The sequence below is a fragment of the Papio anubis genome, chromosome 6 (genome assembly GCF_008728515.1).
Source record: "Papio anubis isolate 15944 chromosome 6, Panubis1.0, whole genome shotgun sequence".
NCBI lineage: Eukaryota > Metazoa > Chordata > Mammalia > Primates > Cercopithecidae > Papio > Papio anubis.
The window spans coordinates 126343354-126361297 of NC_044981.1; the positions used below are offsets into that span (position 1 = coordinate 126343354).

General features: G+C 39.1%; 2 protein-coding genes and 1 pseudogene across 18 annotated transcripts in view; all 3 read left to right on the forward strand.

Annotated features, from left to right (window-relative positions):
* Window positions 1-17944, forward strand: part of MAP7 (microtubule associated protein 7) — a 212321-nt gene that overhangs the window by 131651 nt on the left and 62726 nt on the right. For all 16 annotated transcript variants that reach the window (XM_009206024.4, XM_009206018.4, XM_009206020.2 and 13 more), the window contains 2 exons: window positions 209-307; window positions 10033-10110. In XM_009206024.4, coding sequence (XP_009204288.1) covers window positions 209-307; window positions 10033-10110 — 177 coding nt within the window. The remainder of the gene's footprint in view (window positions 1-208; window positions 308-10032; window positions 10111-17944) is intronic.
* On the forward strand, window positions 316-3600 carry LOC103884005 (annotated as a pseudogene). Its single transcript, XR_004184402.1, has one exon. The product of XR_004184402.1 is annotated as a phosphopantothenate--cysteine ligase pseudogene (transcript).
* On the forward strand, window positions 12654-15330 carry LOC101005004 (ARL14 effector protein). The gene has a single exon (XM_017958298.3). It carries the CDS (start codon window positions 13121-13123, stop codon window positions 13898-13900), a length of 780 nt encoding a protein of 259 aa, XP_017813787.2. The 5' UTR covers window positions 12654-13120; the 3' UTR covers window positions 13901-15330.

Here is a 17944-nt window from a genome sequence, read left to right on the forward strand (position 1 = left end):
ATTGGTCACTTAAGCCAAGGTTGTTGATTTTTTACATGTCCTTCCTACTCCTTGAGGGCATGGGTTGTAACTACTTCATCTTTTCATTTCCTTAATCTAGCCTAAGAACCTGGTACATAGGTTAACAGTAAATGTCGAATACGTAAATGTTTCTGAAGAAATTTTAAGAAACTAAATGTATCTTTTCTCTTTTGTCTTATTTCTGTAGCACCCGACAGCTATAAAGTGCAAGATAAGAAAAATGCCTCCAACCGCCCTGCCTCTGCAATTTCAGGACAAAATAACAACCACTCAGGAAATAAACCAGGTATGATGCATTGCATTAATTGTGGGAAAATAAAGATTATCTTTTATGCCCTAAAGGCATGCTGACGATTATAAAGGTTTAATTTGTTTAAATTCTAGTTTTCATAAAACTAGAATTTAGGAGAGCTTGGTTTCAGTCCTGCCACCAAACACACACTCCTACTGGCTTATATGATATTAAGTCAGAGAACCTCTCAAAGCCAAGCCTTGGTTTTCTCTCTTTAAAATGTAGATTCAAACACACGTCTTGCTTACTTCTCAGAGTCATTTTGACAATCAATGAGATGATGTATGTGGATGCATTCATTTAATGTCAAGCAGTTTAAAGGGGTAATAATTTTACTATTCTGTTTCAAATGATAGGACACAATTTTTTATACCTGTGTGTCCAACGGGCATTATCGCGTTATCTCTTGTGTGACTTTTTCAAAAACTATTTCAAGAAATCTTTACACATAGCAAAGCTTGTATAGAATTATGGTTTTGTTTGCTATTCCTTGCAATGATTGTATGCCTACACAGTAATTTCATGTAATAGCCTCTGATTCATAGTCTCTTTCATTCAGTGATACAAATAATCTAACAGTCTATAAATATAATACAAACAATTGAACCGACAGTGCGGTTGCTTCCAGATATCCAGTAACCATTGCGTGACCTGTGGAAGGAATGAATGTATGGTATGATAATAAGAGACAATCAAAGGAAAGGAAAGCAAACCAAATACCCCAGGAGGTTCTTGGAAACCTATTTCATGCTGCATCCAGTACTGAAGTCACTCAAGCACAGTGAATCAGTGAGAATAAAGATAGAAATAACTGAGTCTAACCTTATAGAGAATATTCTACTGTGTTTAGTTTTGTGAATTTTTTTTTCATGTGGAAAAGGTCTTGAACACAACAGACAAATCTGCTTTGTCATTTAGAGGAAAGACAATAACAAATATTGTTGAAAATATTGCTTAAGCTGCCATTAGTGGAAAATGATGTGCAGCCTCAGAGGAGTTTTAATTACCAAACAGAGATTTCCTTAGTCAGCCTGCCTTTTCATTGAGTCATTTATCCATCCATCTAACCACCCACCTTCCAGCTACCATCTAATGTTTACTGAGTTCTTCTATGCCAAAGAAGCATGAGAGATGTACTGCATGAGCAAACAACACGAACCCTGTCCCCATGGAGCGTATTCTAGTGGACCTTTATTTTCGTATTCAAGTGTGTCTCCATGCAGGTAGAAGTTCTTTAGCATGAAAAGCACATTTGTTGGGCCGATGGTGGAAACAGACCTCGTAGCTGAGTTTCCCTGGCCTCCGGTGCTGCGCTGAGGTTATGGCCCGCTTCGTGACTGGGCTGGGTGCACAGGGCCAGCGGGTGGTGTTGGTCACGTCAGGTGGCACCAAGGTCCCACTGGAGGTGTGACCGGCCCTTCTGCGATGTTTTACCTGGTGTAGACGTGTCAGATTTCTATGTTCCTGTCTCTGAAATGCCTGAGCACAAGATCCAGTCATCTGGGGGCCCACTGCAGAGAACAGTGAAGATGGTGCCAAAAATACTTTCCCCTTTGATTGAAGATTGTGCTCCCAAAGCATTTATAATTTCCTTTAAGTTGGAGACTGACCCCTCCATTGTAATTAATCGAGCTCAGAAGGCTTTGGAAGTTTATCAGCATCAAGTGGTGGTGGCTAATATCCTTGAGTCATGACAGTCCTTTGTGGTTATTGTAGCCAGACACTCAGAAACCAAGTTATAGCTATCAGAGGAAGAAACAGAAAAATACATAGAGATAGAAGAGAAGATAGTGGATAATCTTCAGTCTTGACACACAGCTTTAATATGTGACAAAAACTGAAGTAAAAAGCCCTTACATTATCACAAATTGTCCAGGGCTCTTACAGTTGGTGAAAACTGTAATAAAGCCTTTGCTTTCATACGGACAGAGAAAATGAAGGAAAGGGAAGAGGCAGTGGCGCACAGGCAAATATGCTTTGGTATTTGTCTTTTAATGACACGTGATACACTCACCTGAATGTCTTCTTGATTTTGAAATTGAACACTAGAACTGTTTCTCACTTTTAAATAGAAGAGCTTATTGGGAAATATATATTACGTTAGATACACATTGGGGCCTGAATATCAGCCTTCTTTATACTGTAAAAAGAGGATTATGGATGCATGAATGGTCATGCTTTGGAAGTCAAATATTTGTTGAGTGCCTACTGTGTGTCAGGCCCTGTGCTGAGCCACGAGGGTTAAAAAGATGAATAAATGTGTTTTAAAAAAATAAAAGAAAATCACATTTCTTATACAATGAGAATTTAACATAGCTTAATTGTTGGTGCTATATTTCTCTGATTCTCCCCATCCACCACTGCTTCTAATTTCTACTTTTTTTTTTTTTTTACTGTGCAGTTTATACTTTTATATCCTGATAACTCATTTATTCATCTAGTGTTAGCATCATGAAGGTACTAGGAATATATTACTAAAAGACATAATCTCTACCCTCCAGTTGACAGTATGATAGATAAACCAATATATGAATAAGTCATTCTAACACAGAACCACCAGTGTGATGAGAGATTGCACACAGTGTATAGAGATCAGAAGCCAGAAAAACCTCTTCCACCCTAATTGGCCATCTCCTTATACACAGTCATTTGATTTATATTGCTAAAGTCAAGTTAAATAGGGAGACATTTCACTTCTGATTGTGTCTCTTTGAGCATCCCTGTGTCTGTTTTCTTGTATATACAGATAAGCCAAGCTCTATAAAAGGCTCTTGATTTAGAAGCCACCATGTCATTATTTTCCTGAGTCTCTCCAAAGGATAATATGAGTTATGTGTTGGAGGGCTGGCCTTGAGTAATACCTTTTAATTTTTGTGGAATACAGGTCATGGGAATGTCTGTCTAAAGCATTTTGTTGATTTTCATTTTCTAGAACTTGGGGGAAAAAAAGTTCATTATGTATTTTGGGATATTTTGAGTATTGTCCTAACCAGGTATGGGCATCCTGACTGAATGATTTCGGAGAATCCCTTTTAACCCAGTAAGTTTTGGCTAAATGTCCTTTCCTTTTTTACCGTCTGATACTTAAACTCGTTAGAAGGCTCCAGAACATCTCTATGATTTAGAAGACATTTCTCCACATTCAAGTTGTGACTTTTATATTTAAAGCGCATTATGGCTGGCCAGGCGCCAGTGGCTCACGCCTGTAATCCCAGCAATTTGGGAAGCCAAAGCAGGTAGATCACCTGAGGCCAGGAGTTCGAGACCAGCCTGGCCAACATGGTGAAACCCCGTCTCTAATAAAAATACAAAAATCAGCCGGGCATGGTAGTACACACCCATAACCCCAGCCACTCAGGAAGCTGAGGCAGGAGAATCACTTAAAGCCAGGAGGCAGAGGTTGCAGTGAGCCGAGATCCGCCACTGTACTCTAGCCTGGGCAACAGAGCGAGACTCTGTCTCAAAAAACAAACAAACAAAAAAGCACATTACGGAAGTGCCTCGTGGTGTTTTAGAACTATGAGCACACTATGTTCTGCGTTATCCTGGAAGGACCATTGCTCTCAAATGTGAATACTTGAACCCAGACCAAATCAGACAGTTTGTAAAGTCACAGATCTGTCCACATCTACTAATTCCTGAAGAAGTGGGAGGTGGTTCTTCAGAACTCCAGCTGCCTCCAAATGATTAATAGTTTGACTTCCTTAGAAAACTGCGTGTTTTCATGGACCTGAGAAAAGCAGATATCCAAATTCATTAAAAATCCCTCTGAATTCCTATCCCTTTGCTGTCCCCCAACAGAAGTCTTTAAAAGAGCCACTGAAACTTTATTCTGTCTTATTGTTTATAAGTAAATTGCCCTCATAGAGGCGTGCATGACTTCGAATCTTCCAGCCCTTCTCTGATGCTACACTGTGCAATTGTAATGACTGTAGCTGCCATGGTGCATGGATGGGCACAGGACTGAATTAGAGATCGGGTTTTATGCCCTCGCTCTGACACATGTCCTTGCTGTCTTCATTAGTCATATCTATTTCTCTGAGTTTTTTCATTTGAAGAAGAGGCATAGTAACTCTTCATTGAATAAATAAATGCTTGGCTAACTCATAGTGTTATTGGGAAGAATAAAGTGATAATATGTGAAAGTGCTTCATAAAGTACAAATTGCTAACAGAAATACAGAAGTATTTACTGTAGAAATAGTAGTTGTTACATATGAGTCAAGGCCTAGTGAGTTCTTGTAAAAGCCTTGTCAACTTTGAGAGCTCTTTAGTAGCATGACCATACTCTCAGATGTGTGTAAAGCAATCCAGGTTTATACATATTATCAAACACAGAATTTTAATGGCACTCCCTTTCACCCTTAACAGTGCCCCAGGTTAGGTGTCACCCCACACTTGAACCATCATAGGTAGGAGGTTGAATGTGGAGTGCAACTGCGATCTTACTTAAGCCTAAGTTCTATTCCTCTTAAAGCCTTTTTCCTTGTGAGAATTGGTAACTTAGTTTTATTCTAACCATATTAGATCCATTGGGAAACAATGTAGAATATACATTATTTTATTTTATTTCAAGACAGAGTCTCACTCTGTCGCCCAGGCTGGAGTGCAGTGGTGTAATTAGGGCCCACTGTAACCTGGATCTCCCAGGCTCAAGCGATCCTGTCACCTCAGCCTCCTGAGTAGCTGGGACCACAAGCATGTGCCATCACGCCTAGCTAATTTTTTTTTATTTCTGGTGGAGATGAGGTCTCCCTTTTTCAAATGAGCCTGGGTTGGTCTCAAGCTGCTGGACTCAAGCAATCCTCCTGCCTTGGCCTCCCAAAGTGTTGGGATTACAGGAGTGAGCCACTGTGCCTGACTTATATATAATTTTTTTCTTTTGAGACAGAGTCACATCTTGTCACCCAGGCTGGAGTGCAGTGGTGCAATCTTGGCTCACTGCAACCTCCGCCTCCCGACTTCAAGCGATTCTCCTGCCTCAGCCTCCCAAGTAGCTTGGATACCAGGCATTCACCACCGTGCCTGGCTAATTTTTGTATTTTTAGTAGAGACAGGGTTTCGCCATGTTGCCCAGGCTGGTCTTGAACTCCTGACCTCAAGTGATTCGTCTGCCTCGGCCTCCCAAAGTGCTGGGATTGCAGGTGTGAGTCACCGTGCCTGGCTGACCTATACATAATTTTAAAGTATTTTCTATACCTTTTGTTTCAGGGAAAAATAATGTGGGGGTGGAAATGAGAAGGGAGGCAATGAATTATAGGAAATTCACTATTTACTGGAATTATTTAATTGTATGTTTTTGAAAACCTACCTTTAAAGATAAATTTTTATCAGTTTTTAGTTATTAAAACTAAAATTTAAATTTCTAGCATTTAAATAGTTTACTCCATTATCAGCTACAAGATTGTTCTTAGTTTTTCCCATTGGTGCATCTTAATAGAAGTGTAAAGGCTCTGAGGGTTAGCTAAGGTTGCTCATTGTTCATTCATTCATTCAACGAATACTTATTGAATATCCTTTTCTGCCACATGCAGCCCTAGGCATTGAGAATGCAGCAGGGAAGAAAACAGACAAGTCTCTGTTCCTCCCCAGCCCCATGCACAGCCATCTTTAACCTGCCACAGGTGTTAATGACATTCTAGCACCCAAGAGACTTTCGTATTAATGGGAACAGAAGGATGGAAACAACCTACACTGAATAACTTTTTCACTCTACAATTCAGTATTTCCTAATGCCAGGTTTCCAAACCAACCAAAATCATCTAGTATATCACAGCCACTATGCATCTTGAACTTCAGAAATGTTACATTTCTTTACTTCCTCAAATCTATTTCCAGATAGATAGTAATTATTTCAGCACTAATGTTGATGGACAACCAGGAACTACTGCAGTCATAAGCATTGGCCTTATTTACAGCGTTTAATTGTATAAAAGTTTGGTTGTTTACATATTATCTTACGAAACAGGATGCAGTTTGTTACATGTTAAGAATATAATTTTCATATGAAACAATAGCATAGAAATCAGGGAAAAACTAGCACTTCTTGCACTGTTTTCAGAATATACATTCAAAAGGTACTTTACAGGGGGAAGCATTACGTTGCATAATTGGGCATTGTCTCATTACTGCAGGAGCACCAGTTATTACTATGACTTGGGGCTGTCAGGGTTGGTGTGGGTTGCCGGGGGTAGCATTTGTCCCATATGTTATTAAAGCCTTCTTTTCAAAATTTTGTATGAAATTTGGCATATACTTAAAAGTAAGCTAGACATGTCATATACTTCATATTGAAATATTGTCTAACAGAATTTGTCAGTGGAATTTTAAAAGTAATTAAACTGTCTATTTTACAGACTTTCCATAATGTGCTCATATGACTTTTACAACATTGATTTTCAACTTTTATAATTAAATAAAAGTTTTTATGAGGCTGGGTGCGGCGGTTTATGCCTGTAATCCCAACTGTGGGAGGCTGAGGCAAGAGGATTGCTTGAAGTCAGGAGTTCAAGACCAGGCTTAGCAACATAGTAAGAGCCCATCTCTACCAAAAAAAAAAAAAAAATTAGCCGAGGTCGGGCATGCTGGCTCACGCTTGCAATCCCAGCACTTTGGGAGGCTGGTGGATCATCAGAGGTCAGGAGTTTGAGACCAGCCTGACCAACATGGTTAAACCCTATCTCTACTAAAAATGCAATAGCTGGGCCTGGTGGCATATGCCTGTAATTTCAGCTACTTGGGAGGTGGAGGCAGGAGAATCGCTTAAACCCAGGAGGCAGAGGTTGCAGTGAGCCGAGATCGCGCCTCCAGCCTGGGCAGGAAGAGCGAGGAAACTCCGTCTCAAAAGTTAGCTGGGCGTGGTGGCGCACCTCTGTAGTCCCACCTACTTGGGAGGCGGAGTCAGGAGAATCGCTTAAACCCGGGAGGCAGAGGTTGCAGTGAGCTGAGATCGCGCCATTGCACTCCAGCCTGGGGAGGAAGAGTGAGAAAACTCCGTCTCAAAAAAAAAAAATTAGCTGATTGTGGTTGTGCACACCTGTAGTCCCAGCTACTTGGGAGGCTGAGGTAAGAGGATGACTTGAGCCAGGGAGATTGACGCTGCAGTGAGCCATGATCGTACCACTGCACTCCAGCCTGGGTGACCGAGCAAGATCCTATTTAAAAAAAAAAAAAGTTTTCATGAGTGAGTAAACATCATATTATTTAAGGAGTATTAAAGTGATAAGTAATTGTTAAAGGTCTTTCTTTTAACTTCATCTTGACTTTTATCCCGAGTTCTTTCTTTAAAATACCATTTTACTATGGCCACCATTTTCTTTCAGAAAAACAAATGACAGCAAAAACTTCCTGTGGATAGCCCTTAATAAATTGCCTGAGAGGGTCTTCATGTCCACCTCCTTTTTCTGTTTTCCAAGTTAAACCTTCAGGGCCAGGAGCCATATTTTTCCAAATAAAAAATATGTAGAAGTACATAAATGATTAGGAAATCTGAAAAATATCATAGTGGGCTATTGAGGGTGTCCATTTAACCAATTTTTAAAAACCATCCACTAGTCTTGTTCCTCATCCACACTACCTGGTTTATGCAGGCTCCTAAGGGATGTCTTTACTGTTTTTATTTTCTTTAAATGTACAAATTCTGTAAAGTTCAAGAGACATTTGGCAGCCTCGGCAACATGGCAAAATCCCATCTCTACAAAAAATACAAAACTTAGCCAGGTGTGGTGGTGCACACCTGTGGTCTCAGCTACTCAGGAGACTGAGGTGGGAGGATTCACTTGAACCCAGGAGGTCAAGGCTGCAGTGAGCCATGATTTGTGCCACAGCAGTCCTGCCTGGACTACACGAGACTGTCTCAAAAGGAAAAAACAAAAAAAGACATTTGGGATGCAGACCTGTAAGTTTGTTGCCAAAGCACTACTATTTGTCTCTACTGTAATTTTTTTTTTTTTTCTGAGATGGTGTCTCACTCTGTCTCCCAGACTACAGGCATGTGCCACCATGCCCAGCTAATTTTTGTATTTTTTAGTAGAGATGGGGTTTTGCCATGTTGGCCAGGCTGGTCTTGAACTCCTGACCTCAGGTGATCCACCCGCCTCAGCCTCCCAAAGTGCTGGGATTACAGGTGTGAGCCACTGCACTCAGTTTGTCTCTATTATTATAGTAGATTCCCATTTTTAACATGAGATTCTAAAAATGTCAACGTCAATTCTTTTTTCTCTTTTTGGAGACGGAGTCTTGCTCTGTTGCGCAGGCTGGAGTGCAATGGCGCAATCTTGGTTCCCAGTAACTTCCACCTCCCAAGTTCAAGCCATTCTCATTCTCCTGCCTCAGCCTCCTGAATGGCCGGGACTACAAGTGCACGCTGCCACACCTGGTTAATTTTTTGTATTTTGTAGTAAAGACAGGGTTTCACCATGTTGCCCAGGCTGGTCTTGAACTCCTGAGCTCAGGCAATCCACCCACTCGGCCTCCCAAAGTGCTAAGATTACAGGCGTGAGCCACCGCGCACAGCCTGTCAACGTCAATTCTAATGTCAACTTAGTAAAGAGAAAAAGAAACCTAATTTTAAGCATGAGTATCATGATGATCATTTTTATTATTTTGTTTTTATATGGCAGCAGAGTGAGCCTGTAAACGTAGCCCTCTGCTGCAGAACCCCTCTTCTCCACCCATGTCTCACTCAGAGTATAATGCAAAGTCCTCACCTTAACCATAAGCCCTGTCACTTACTCATCTCACTCTGTTCCAGTCCCTCAGATCACCCGGTTGTTTCTGGAACACATTAGGTACTTGCAACCTCAGGGCCTTTGCACTTACTTTCTATAGAACATCATTATCACAGTAAGGCCTTCCTTGGGCTCCATCTGAAAAATTAAACATCCTTTTCCTGACATGTCATAATCCCCTTCATTTCTTTGTTGTCTCCTTAACGTTTATCTCAGTCTAATATTCTCTGTATTTTTCTCCTTTTTCATTCTATGTATAGTACTTATTTATCTTCTTTGTCAGATCTTTTTCCCAAGTAGAATGTAAATCCCACCAAGTCTCACGTTTTTGTCTTTTTTGGTGACTGCTGTCTTTTCAGTATACAGAACAGTGCCTGGAGCACATAGTAGATGTTCAGTGATTTACTGGGACATACACACTACACACTCCACTAACAGTCATTATAATAATGCAAAATAGGCTCTATTGGATCCTCATTTTACAGGTAATAAATCAAAGTACACCTCATAGCTTGAGACTTAGAGAAGTAGGTAAGTACCTTGGCCAGCAAGTGATGGGGCAGAAACTGAATGCATGTCTGTTGGACTCGAGCACTTCACCTCTAACTGGCAAACATTTGTTCAATATAAAGCCACTTAAGGATTCTGTTGGTCGTTAAGGAACAGACTTTTTAAAGCGTAAAAATAATAGAAGTTTGGTAGCTTAGGAACACAAAACATCATTTATATTGTTTGATGAAAATAGCCAAAAGGCTATAGTTATGTCATGATTTACATGATGTTTTCAAATAGAGGAAAAATGCTTGGAAGTCCTTAGAAAACTTGTAATAACTGAGTGGATCACTGTAACTCTAGTCACATGTACTTATTGTTGTAAAGTGTAACAATATTTTATTCTTCAAATTTACTGAATATTCATCAATGTGTATTTTTTCTTTTTCTTTTTTTTTAATCCACTCTTCATCTCATGTTTTTTTAATCTCGTTTTCAGACCCTCCGCCTGTGTTACGTGTTGATGACCGGCAGCGGCTGGCCCGGGAGCGACGTGAGGAAAGGGAGAAACAGCTAGGTACCCCAGGCCCTGTGTCCCTGGCCCGGATTTGAATGGATGTCACTGTAATACCACGGTCTCTTGCATACCTTTATGAATTTTGCAGGTGGATTATGAAGCAGAATTTAGGATTTGATGATACAGTATAAACATAGGGCTAAGTTTTAAGTAACAATAAATGCTAGCCTGAGGATTCAGGTAATTTTTTTTTTTTTTTTTTTTGCAATCAATCACAGTTTAATGTGGCACTGGAGGAAAAGTATATATGAGTGGAGTGATAGTACAGCTTACATTTTACTACCGAGAAAATGCAAGGACAGTAAACATATGGTTCTTTTTTACGTGAAAAGTTATGAGATTATACACTGCCAGGGCACTTAACTGCCTTCTCTGTTAAAATTATGCTGCCATTGAACTTATAGACAGGTGCTACCAGGCTGCTGCCAGGAAAAGCATGTGCTGAGGTGTCTGATTTTTCTCTTATTACCTAAAGACCTTGTGAAAGGTTAGCAACTGCAATATTTGTCATATAATCACTGGAACCTGGATCACAGGACTATCTTTGCAGGAAGCTGAGACTAGAGCACTTAGAGATTGTACAGTTATTGTCTTCTAGAATACTGGGCAAGGAAGCAGGTGCCAACCCCTCCTTTACTTTGATGTCCATTTATGTAAACTTGCTAAAACAGGTTACTCTCTTGAAATTACCTGAACGATGTACCTTGAAAAGATTAAATGCCTGGTCAGCATGTGTGTGTACAGAGTGCCTGGGTATTCTAAAACTAGACTGACAGGGTATCAAATTTTTCCCAGCAGATGACCTGTAACTTCTTAAAGTTGTACTGCATTTTGTAAGAGTTAATGTTTCAACTGGGGACTCAGCCCCTGTATCTCATCCCTTTATTATTATTATTCCAAAGCCCAAATTTGTGAAATGTACTGGAAGTTGGTTTTCAAAAGTCTTTTGCTATTGTTTACATTCTTTCAACTCAGACTTGTTTCTGTCCCTTGCCATAATGGCCATATGAGGTCATTTATTTTGCTTCTGAGGTTTTTTAGGCACAGATTTCAGTGGCTTACTGGAAGTGAACATACTCTGCTGTTTTTCTGTGCCTAGAATTTCCTCCCTGGCCTGACAGGTTCCCTGCAGGCAGGTAGGTTCTTGGGGAGCAGGCTGTCTGTGGTCACCAGGGCTCTTCCTCCTGTGAATATGCCCATTGCTCTCCAGTAAGGTTGCTTTGACAAGCAAACCAGAAACTGAGAGAGGATGAAGGCAGAGCTGCTGAAACTAGAAGATGAGTAAAAATAAGAAACTGACTACTGTTTTAGGGTGGCTGTTATTTACACTCTGTTTTCAAATCCATGCGTGTGTCCTTTTCCCCTTCTATCCCATCAGGTCTCACACTTGGAGATCTCTTTAGTTATAGTGTGGATTCATATCTGCTTGAATAGAAGGAGTTCCATAGGTCAGGAGATCATTCCTGTATGATTTAAATCACATTGTGAATTAGCTTTTCCATACTTAACTCACACCTTTCCATTTGGGTTTCTTTATCTTACAAAACCAAGCATTAGTTTGTTGTGGAAAGCATGAATATGCTACTGGTGAAACAAAAATGACTTATACTGTAGAGGTGTAAGACTTACAGCTTTGAGCTTGCAGTTCTCCCTAAAAGTTGCCTACCTTTGTATATTGAGTGACTAGATTTTCTCTTAAGATGTAATGCTATATTTCAATTCATATTGATAACACAGGACATGACTCATTAGTTTATATATTCAAACACTGTATGTGCCATATATTGTATTTAAAAGATGACAAAAAGATGAATAAAGGTTGACACCCAACCCTCTAGAGCTAGGTGTAGTCTAGTGGAAGGCAGATGAACAAATAGCAACTATTAACATCACAGCGCAGTGCATCCACTGTGAATGGGTATGCACCAAGGGCATTGAGAGCCTGTAGAAGTGCCTACCCCAGCCTGGCTCTGCGAGGTGCCACGCAAGTTCCCAACTAAAGGATGAAAGGAGCCATTCAAAGGGATAGAAAAGCAGGCATTATAGAACAATATCTAAGAACAGGTGGGAAAAAGGCATTTGCTGAGAGACCCAACATGCTTTTCAGATTATTATATGGTTATATGTTATATATATATTATATTATATTATATTATATTATATTATATTATATTATATTTAGATGATTGTATTATTCTAATACAGCTTAACTTTTTTGGTGAGCCAATATGTGATATACATAGTTTCTGTCTTCTCTCTCTCTCTCTTTGAAATGGGATCTTGTTATGTTGCCCTGGCTGGAGTGCAATAGCTATTCACAGGTGTGATCACAGTGCACTACAGCCTCGACCTCCTTGGCTCCAATGATCCTCAGCCTCTTTAGTAGCTGGCACTGCAGACTCACGTCACCACACCTGGCATTTTTCTCTTTATTCTTACCCCTGCCATGTTAAATATCATAATTTTTAAAAATTCAATCTCATTTCTTTTTTCAATTGTCAGAGTCATAATTTTAAGGAAAATATATCCATTCTAATTTTTTTCTTTGCATTAATTTTATTTTCTTTACATTTTAGAGCAGTGCCTTTTTGCCTATTTTTTTTTTCTATTTTAACCATCATAATTGGAACTAAGTCTTGAGAGGCTGCCTTCAATCTTCATAAATACAGAAATGAGCATATATGCAAATATACATGCATATGTTATATACATTTGTAAAAGAGCCATTTAAAAATCTAATTTCAGCTGTGCCTTAGAGTACGTGAGGGTGATTTCTAAAAAATCTTCAGTACCAGTGGTAGCGTGGGGACTGGCTGGGAAGCTGGCGGTCGAGTGTGTCCTGTGTGGACGCGGATCCTGCCCGAAGCCGGGTGTTCTCGTGAAGTTCTGACTTTCCAGGGAATGCTTGTGTTTGATTATTAAATGTCTATTATAGGACTTTGGGTGATCAGCCCATGACCTAGACCTCTAGACAAAATAAAACAGGGAAAATTTGCTAGAATCAAGAACGATGGATCCATGTTCAGTTGGAGTCCAGCTTCGTACTACAAATGAATGCCATAAAACCTACTATACTCGTCACACAGGTTTTAAGACTTTGCAAGAATTGTCATCAAATGATATGCTTTTACTTCAACTTAGAACTGGAATGACACTTTCTGGGAACAATGCAATTTGCTTTCATCATGTAAAAATTTACATTGACAGATTTGAGGGTTTACAGAAGTCATGTTGTGACCCATTTAACATACACAAAAAATTAGCCAAAAAAAATTTGCACGTAATTGACTTAGATGATGCCACTTTTCTGAGTGCAAAATTCGGAAGACAGCTTGTACCTGGTTGGAAGCTTTGTCCAAAATGCACACAGATAATCAATGGAAGTGTGGATGTTGATACTGAAGACCACCAGAAAAGGAAACCTGAGTCAGATGGAAGAACTGCTAAAGCTTTGAGGTCACTACAATTTACAAATCCAGGAAGGCAAACTGAATTTGCTCCAGAAACTGGTAAAAGAGAAAAAAGAAGGCTTACAAAAAATGTAACCGCTAGTTCAGACAGACAAGTGATAACAGCAAAGAGTAAGGTCTGTGATAGCCAAGGTCTCCTGATTTTTAGTGGGATGGACCTCTGTGACTGCCTCGATGAAGATTGCTTAGGATGTTTCTATGCTTGTCCTGCCTGTAGTTCTACCAAGTGTGGAGCTGAATGCCCCTGTGACCGCAAGTGGCTGTATGAGCAAATTGAAATTGAAGGAGGAGAAATAATTCATAATAAACATGCTGGATAATCTGTGGTACCAAACTATGGGGCCTTTAAAGGTCATTATTTCTAAAATTCTGTTACTCTAAGATACATTTTAAGCTTGATTGTCATATGACAAAGATTTTAAAACCACCTCAGTGTGCCCTAATTTTTCATCTTGGGTGCTTTAAGATTCACTATTTGATAAAATTCAGATAGGCTATTTTTCAGCCTATTAAGCCTGTCTGGATCAATATAAACAAGTAGGGTGTAGGCAGTCCTCTATTTGCATGTTTCCCTTGGGCACAAATTTCAGTGACCCAGATTTAGTTTAAACACCGGTTTCCTTAACAGGAAGGAAAGGAAACTGGTAAGGAAACTGTTGTTAAAATCTAGGTTAAAATTTTAGTTAGCACAGTATAACTCTGAGTAATTACATGAAGTACAAACTTCTCTGCTAGTTCTTCAGTCTACAAATCGCTATGTAAATAACAGATATACTTCATGATTAATGACCAGTCATGTTGACTACTTTCAGATTCTTCTAGTGGTTTGTCCCTGTGTATCTGTTATTCAGTTCACTTACAGCAGAGCACGTAGTTATGCTGTCTCTTTGTCATCCACTTGACATTTTATAGAAGTGAATACTCAAAAGAACTGGCCAACAAAGATGAAAGTGCAGCAAAGCAATGAAAAATGATAACACTGGAAGTGAAATTTTAATCAAACATAAATGAATTTGTAGAATAAGTCACTGACCATGGGAATATTGTTCTTGCTGCTGTGCATTCATAGGAGCTTAATGAAGGCAAACTTATCAACACAAATAAGAAACATGGTTGCAATAAAAACAAATGTGTCCCAGAGGAAGTGATGGTTAAAAAAAGAAAACTTTACATTAAAGGATATTTAATGTGAATATAGAAATATATCACAACACTGAAAGCACAAGCAATAAAAGGGTGGAAGCTGACCCAAACTTAAAAGAAGTATGAGTTTGCCATGAACATAAAAGATGCTCCCTCGGTATCATAAGTTACTTGCCAGAAAAAAAGGCAAGCCCTATTCAAACTACTTCGTTTTTACAATGAAATAAACCACTTTAGTTCTATTTCTAATGTTTTAAATTACAGTGTACTAAATATTTTTAAACATTTTTGCATTTTTTTCCTACATTTATAACTGATCTGAAGAATTTTTAATATTTTAGCAGTATCTTAAAGGTCATGGAACAATCATCATTTTCCCCATTGATTATTAAGATTTCAGGGCCGTTTTATGGTCCCACAGTACCATGCGAAATGAGGATCGCTTGTAGCTGGGAACAATGCTTGTTCCAGGGAAAACTGATTTTGATAGAACCGACTAGTTGAGTATTAAACTGTTTTGGAAATAATTTGTATATCTAAGTGCTGAAATATATTTCCCTTCTCCCCACTTATTCAAATAAAAAAAGTTTTAATACTGTAAAAAAAACAACTTCAGTACCAAAAAAATATCAACGGGCACACCTGATCAACTATCTATAAACTGTGCTGTAACAGAAGCTATGACAGCAGTGGAAATTTTTTTTAAAGAAAAAAAGCTTAAAAGCTGCCACTTAATATTAAGGAAATCTTTGAACTGTGCTTAATTAAAAAAAAAAAAAAAAACAGTTGGTAATGTCAACTCTTACTGACTTTCAAACTTTTAAGTTTTCAAGTTAAAAAAATTGGCCACCATTCCACAAACGCTGGCAAAGCACAGTTTAAAATGAATAGCCAGTGAGATTGGTTATTTACTGTTGGATGTAGGTTGAAGTTAACATTGAAATCGTTAGAGATTGTTTTAATCCACATATTTTAAAAAGCAAAGTAGAGAGAGGGAGAATAAAGGTCTGATTATTTTGTTATTGGTGGTATGGCATGTTTGTACTATTTTGCAAACAGAAAGGACCTATTAATAATTTTCTGTGGGTTAAACCTCTGAGTCATGCTTTGATGCTTTTATAGTAGGATTATGTCATGTGGCCTGCTCTTTCTGCATTATCCTTCAATTTTTCACAAAATCAGGCATAATTCTTCATGTATGAGATTATTCTGTCAGTTTCGTTGGGCACTTGTACTCTGAAAGGTTTATTTTTCTTCGCGAAAAAGTCTCTAACCACCCTATTCCATCTGATTCTATCCCCTCAAATTCTGTCTCTTGACTTCTGCATCTTTTTCACTATCTCTTGTCTAAGATTTAATTTTGTGTTTTCCAAGGGTGGGGTGGTGAATCTCATTTGTTCTCACAGGTTCACTCTCCTCTTTAAATATGGATTCCACATTTCCAGCTACTCGTAAGGCAGTAGATGCCTGCCTGTTTCTCGAAACTCTACTTCTATACAACTAAATTGTTCATTTTCTTTCATTCCAAAACTGACTCATCCTGGTAATTTCTGTGTCCCAATTAATTGCACCAATTTTTTTTGGGGGGGGGGGCCCAAGACATTATTTCAGTCATTTTTGATGCTTCTGCTAGAGACCCTAGGTTCTTTCTGACTAGCAGCTTAGCTATTAGATCTTTTGCAGAATAAAACATTCTCTCTTCCTTGACTGGCCCAATACTGTCCACTGACTAGTCTCCATCCTGGCATATTGGGCCACTTGTAGCCACCCAGTGGTCAGTCTGGACTCAGCCTAGTTCTCTAACTGGAGCTTCAACTATCTACTATTAACTAGCCTAGTAGGTAGGTAGAAGTTGACATACTCTAACCCTGAATCCATCTAGTCAGAAATCTAGCAGACTTTTATTTCAGATAAGAGTCTATGCCATTATATCAGCTGCCTCTGCCATTATCCTAGTTTGGGCTAATACATTTACTGCCTTGTTGTTCTTTATACTCCTAGCACTGTGTCACAATTAGTGCCAGTCCTTCTCTTTTAAGGGCTTCCTAGGAAATCTCCTTTTGAAAATGTATCATCCTTTCACTATATACTATATCTTGTATAACTATCACATTTTAGTTCACATTCTACTGCTGTTTTATACACTACTGAATTTTTATCTATTTAGATTTTCTATCTCTGGTTGTATGTATTTTAAGCTTCCAAAAAATATGACTGTGGTCTCTAATTCTTTGTATCCCAACACATGGCACAGTGCTAAGTGTAAAACAAACACATAATAAATATTTGCCGATTTTCCTTACTCTATAATCTTCAGTGAAATAATAGCAATAATGATAAACAGTATTTATTGAGCACTAACTATAGGCCAGGCAGTGTTCTAAACACTCCACTCTGTATAATCCCATTTAGTAACAAATTAGCACAGTGGTTGTGCTTTTTATTGTGTGAGTCTGCCATAATTGGCAATGTAAGTTATTTAATAGAATGTCACTTGCTGTATTTTTAGAATACATTTTGATGAGTTAGCCAAAGGAAGTAATGGAGAGGATCTCAGAAAAATGGAATAGTTAATAGGACCCTTTTGTTTTTCTGCCCTATTACCCTTTTTTGTTGTTGTTGTTTGTTTGTTTTTTGATACAGTCTTGCTCTGTCACCTAGCCAGGAGTGCAGTGGCGTGATCTCGGCTCACTGCAACTTCCACCTTCCAGGTTCAAGCAATTCTCATGCCTCAGCCTCCCAAGTAGCTGGGATTACAGTCATGTGCTACCACGCCCAGCAAATTTTTGTATTTTTAGTAGAGATGGGATTTTGCCACATTGGTCAGGCTGGTCTGATTTTCCTGGCCTCAAGGGATTTGCCCGCCTTGACCTCCCAAAGTCCTGGGATTACAGACGTGAGCCACCACACCCAGCCCCTGTTAGCTTTTTAAGCATGATTTTAGTATGTACAGGATCACCACAGTCCATGTTAAAATTCCTCCACTAGTGGTGATGCTGTTAAGTAGAGAGAGATCCTTGTGCTTTATTTATGGGTGATGGAGTTTTCAGAAGTTTCAGGAGCTGGACAGGTATCCAGTTGTCATGGAGAAAGAGTTATTCTCCTTCCTTATAGAGGTATTCATAAGATGCATAGGTGCTATGTTGACTCCCGTTCGACAGAGGTTAAAATGTAAGTGTTGGAGCAGATTCTGAGATCTGCTTTGAGAAAACTTTATGGCA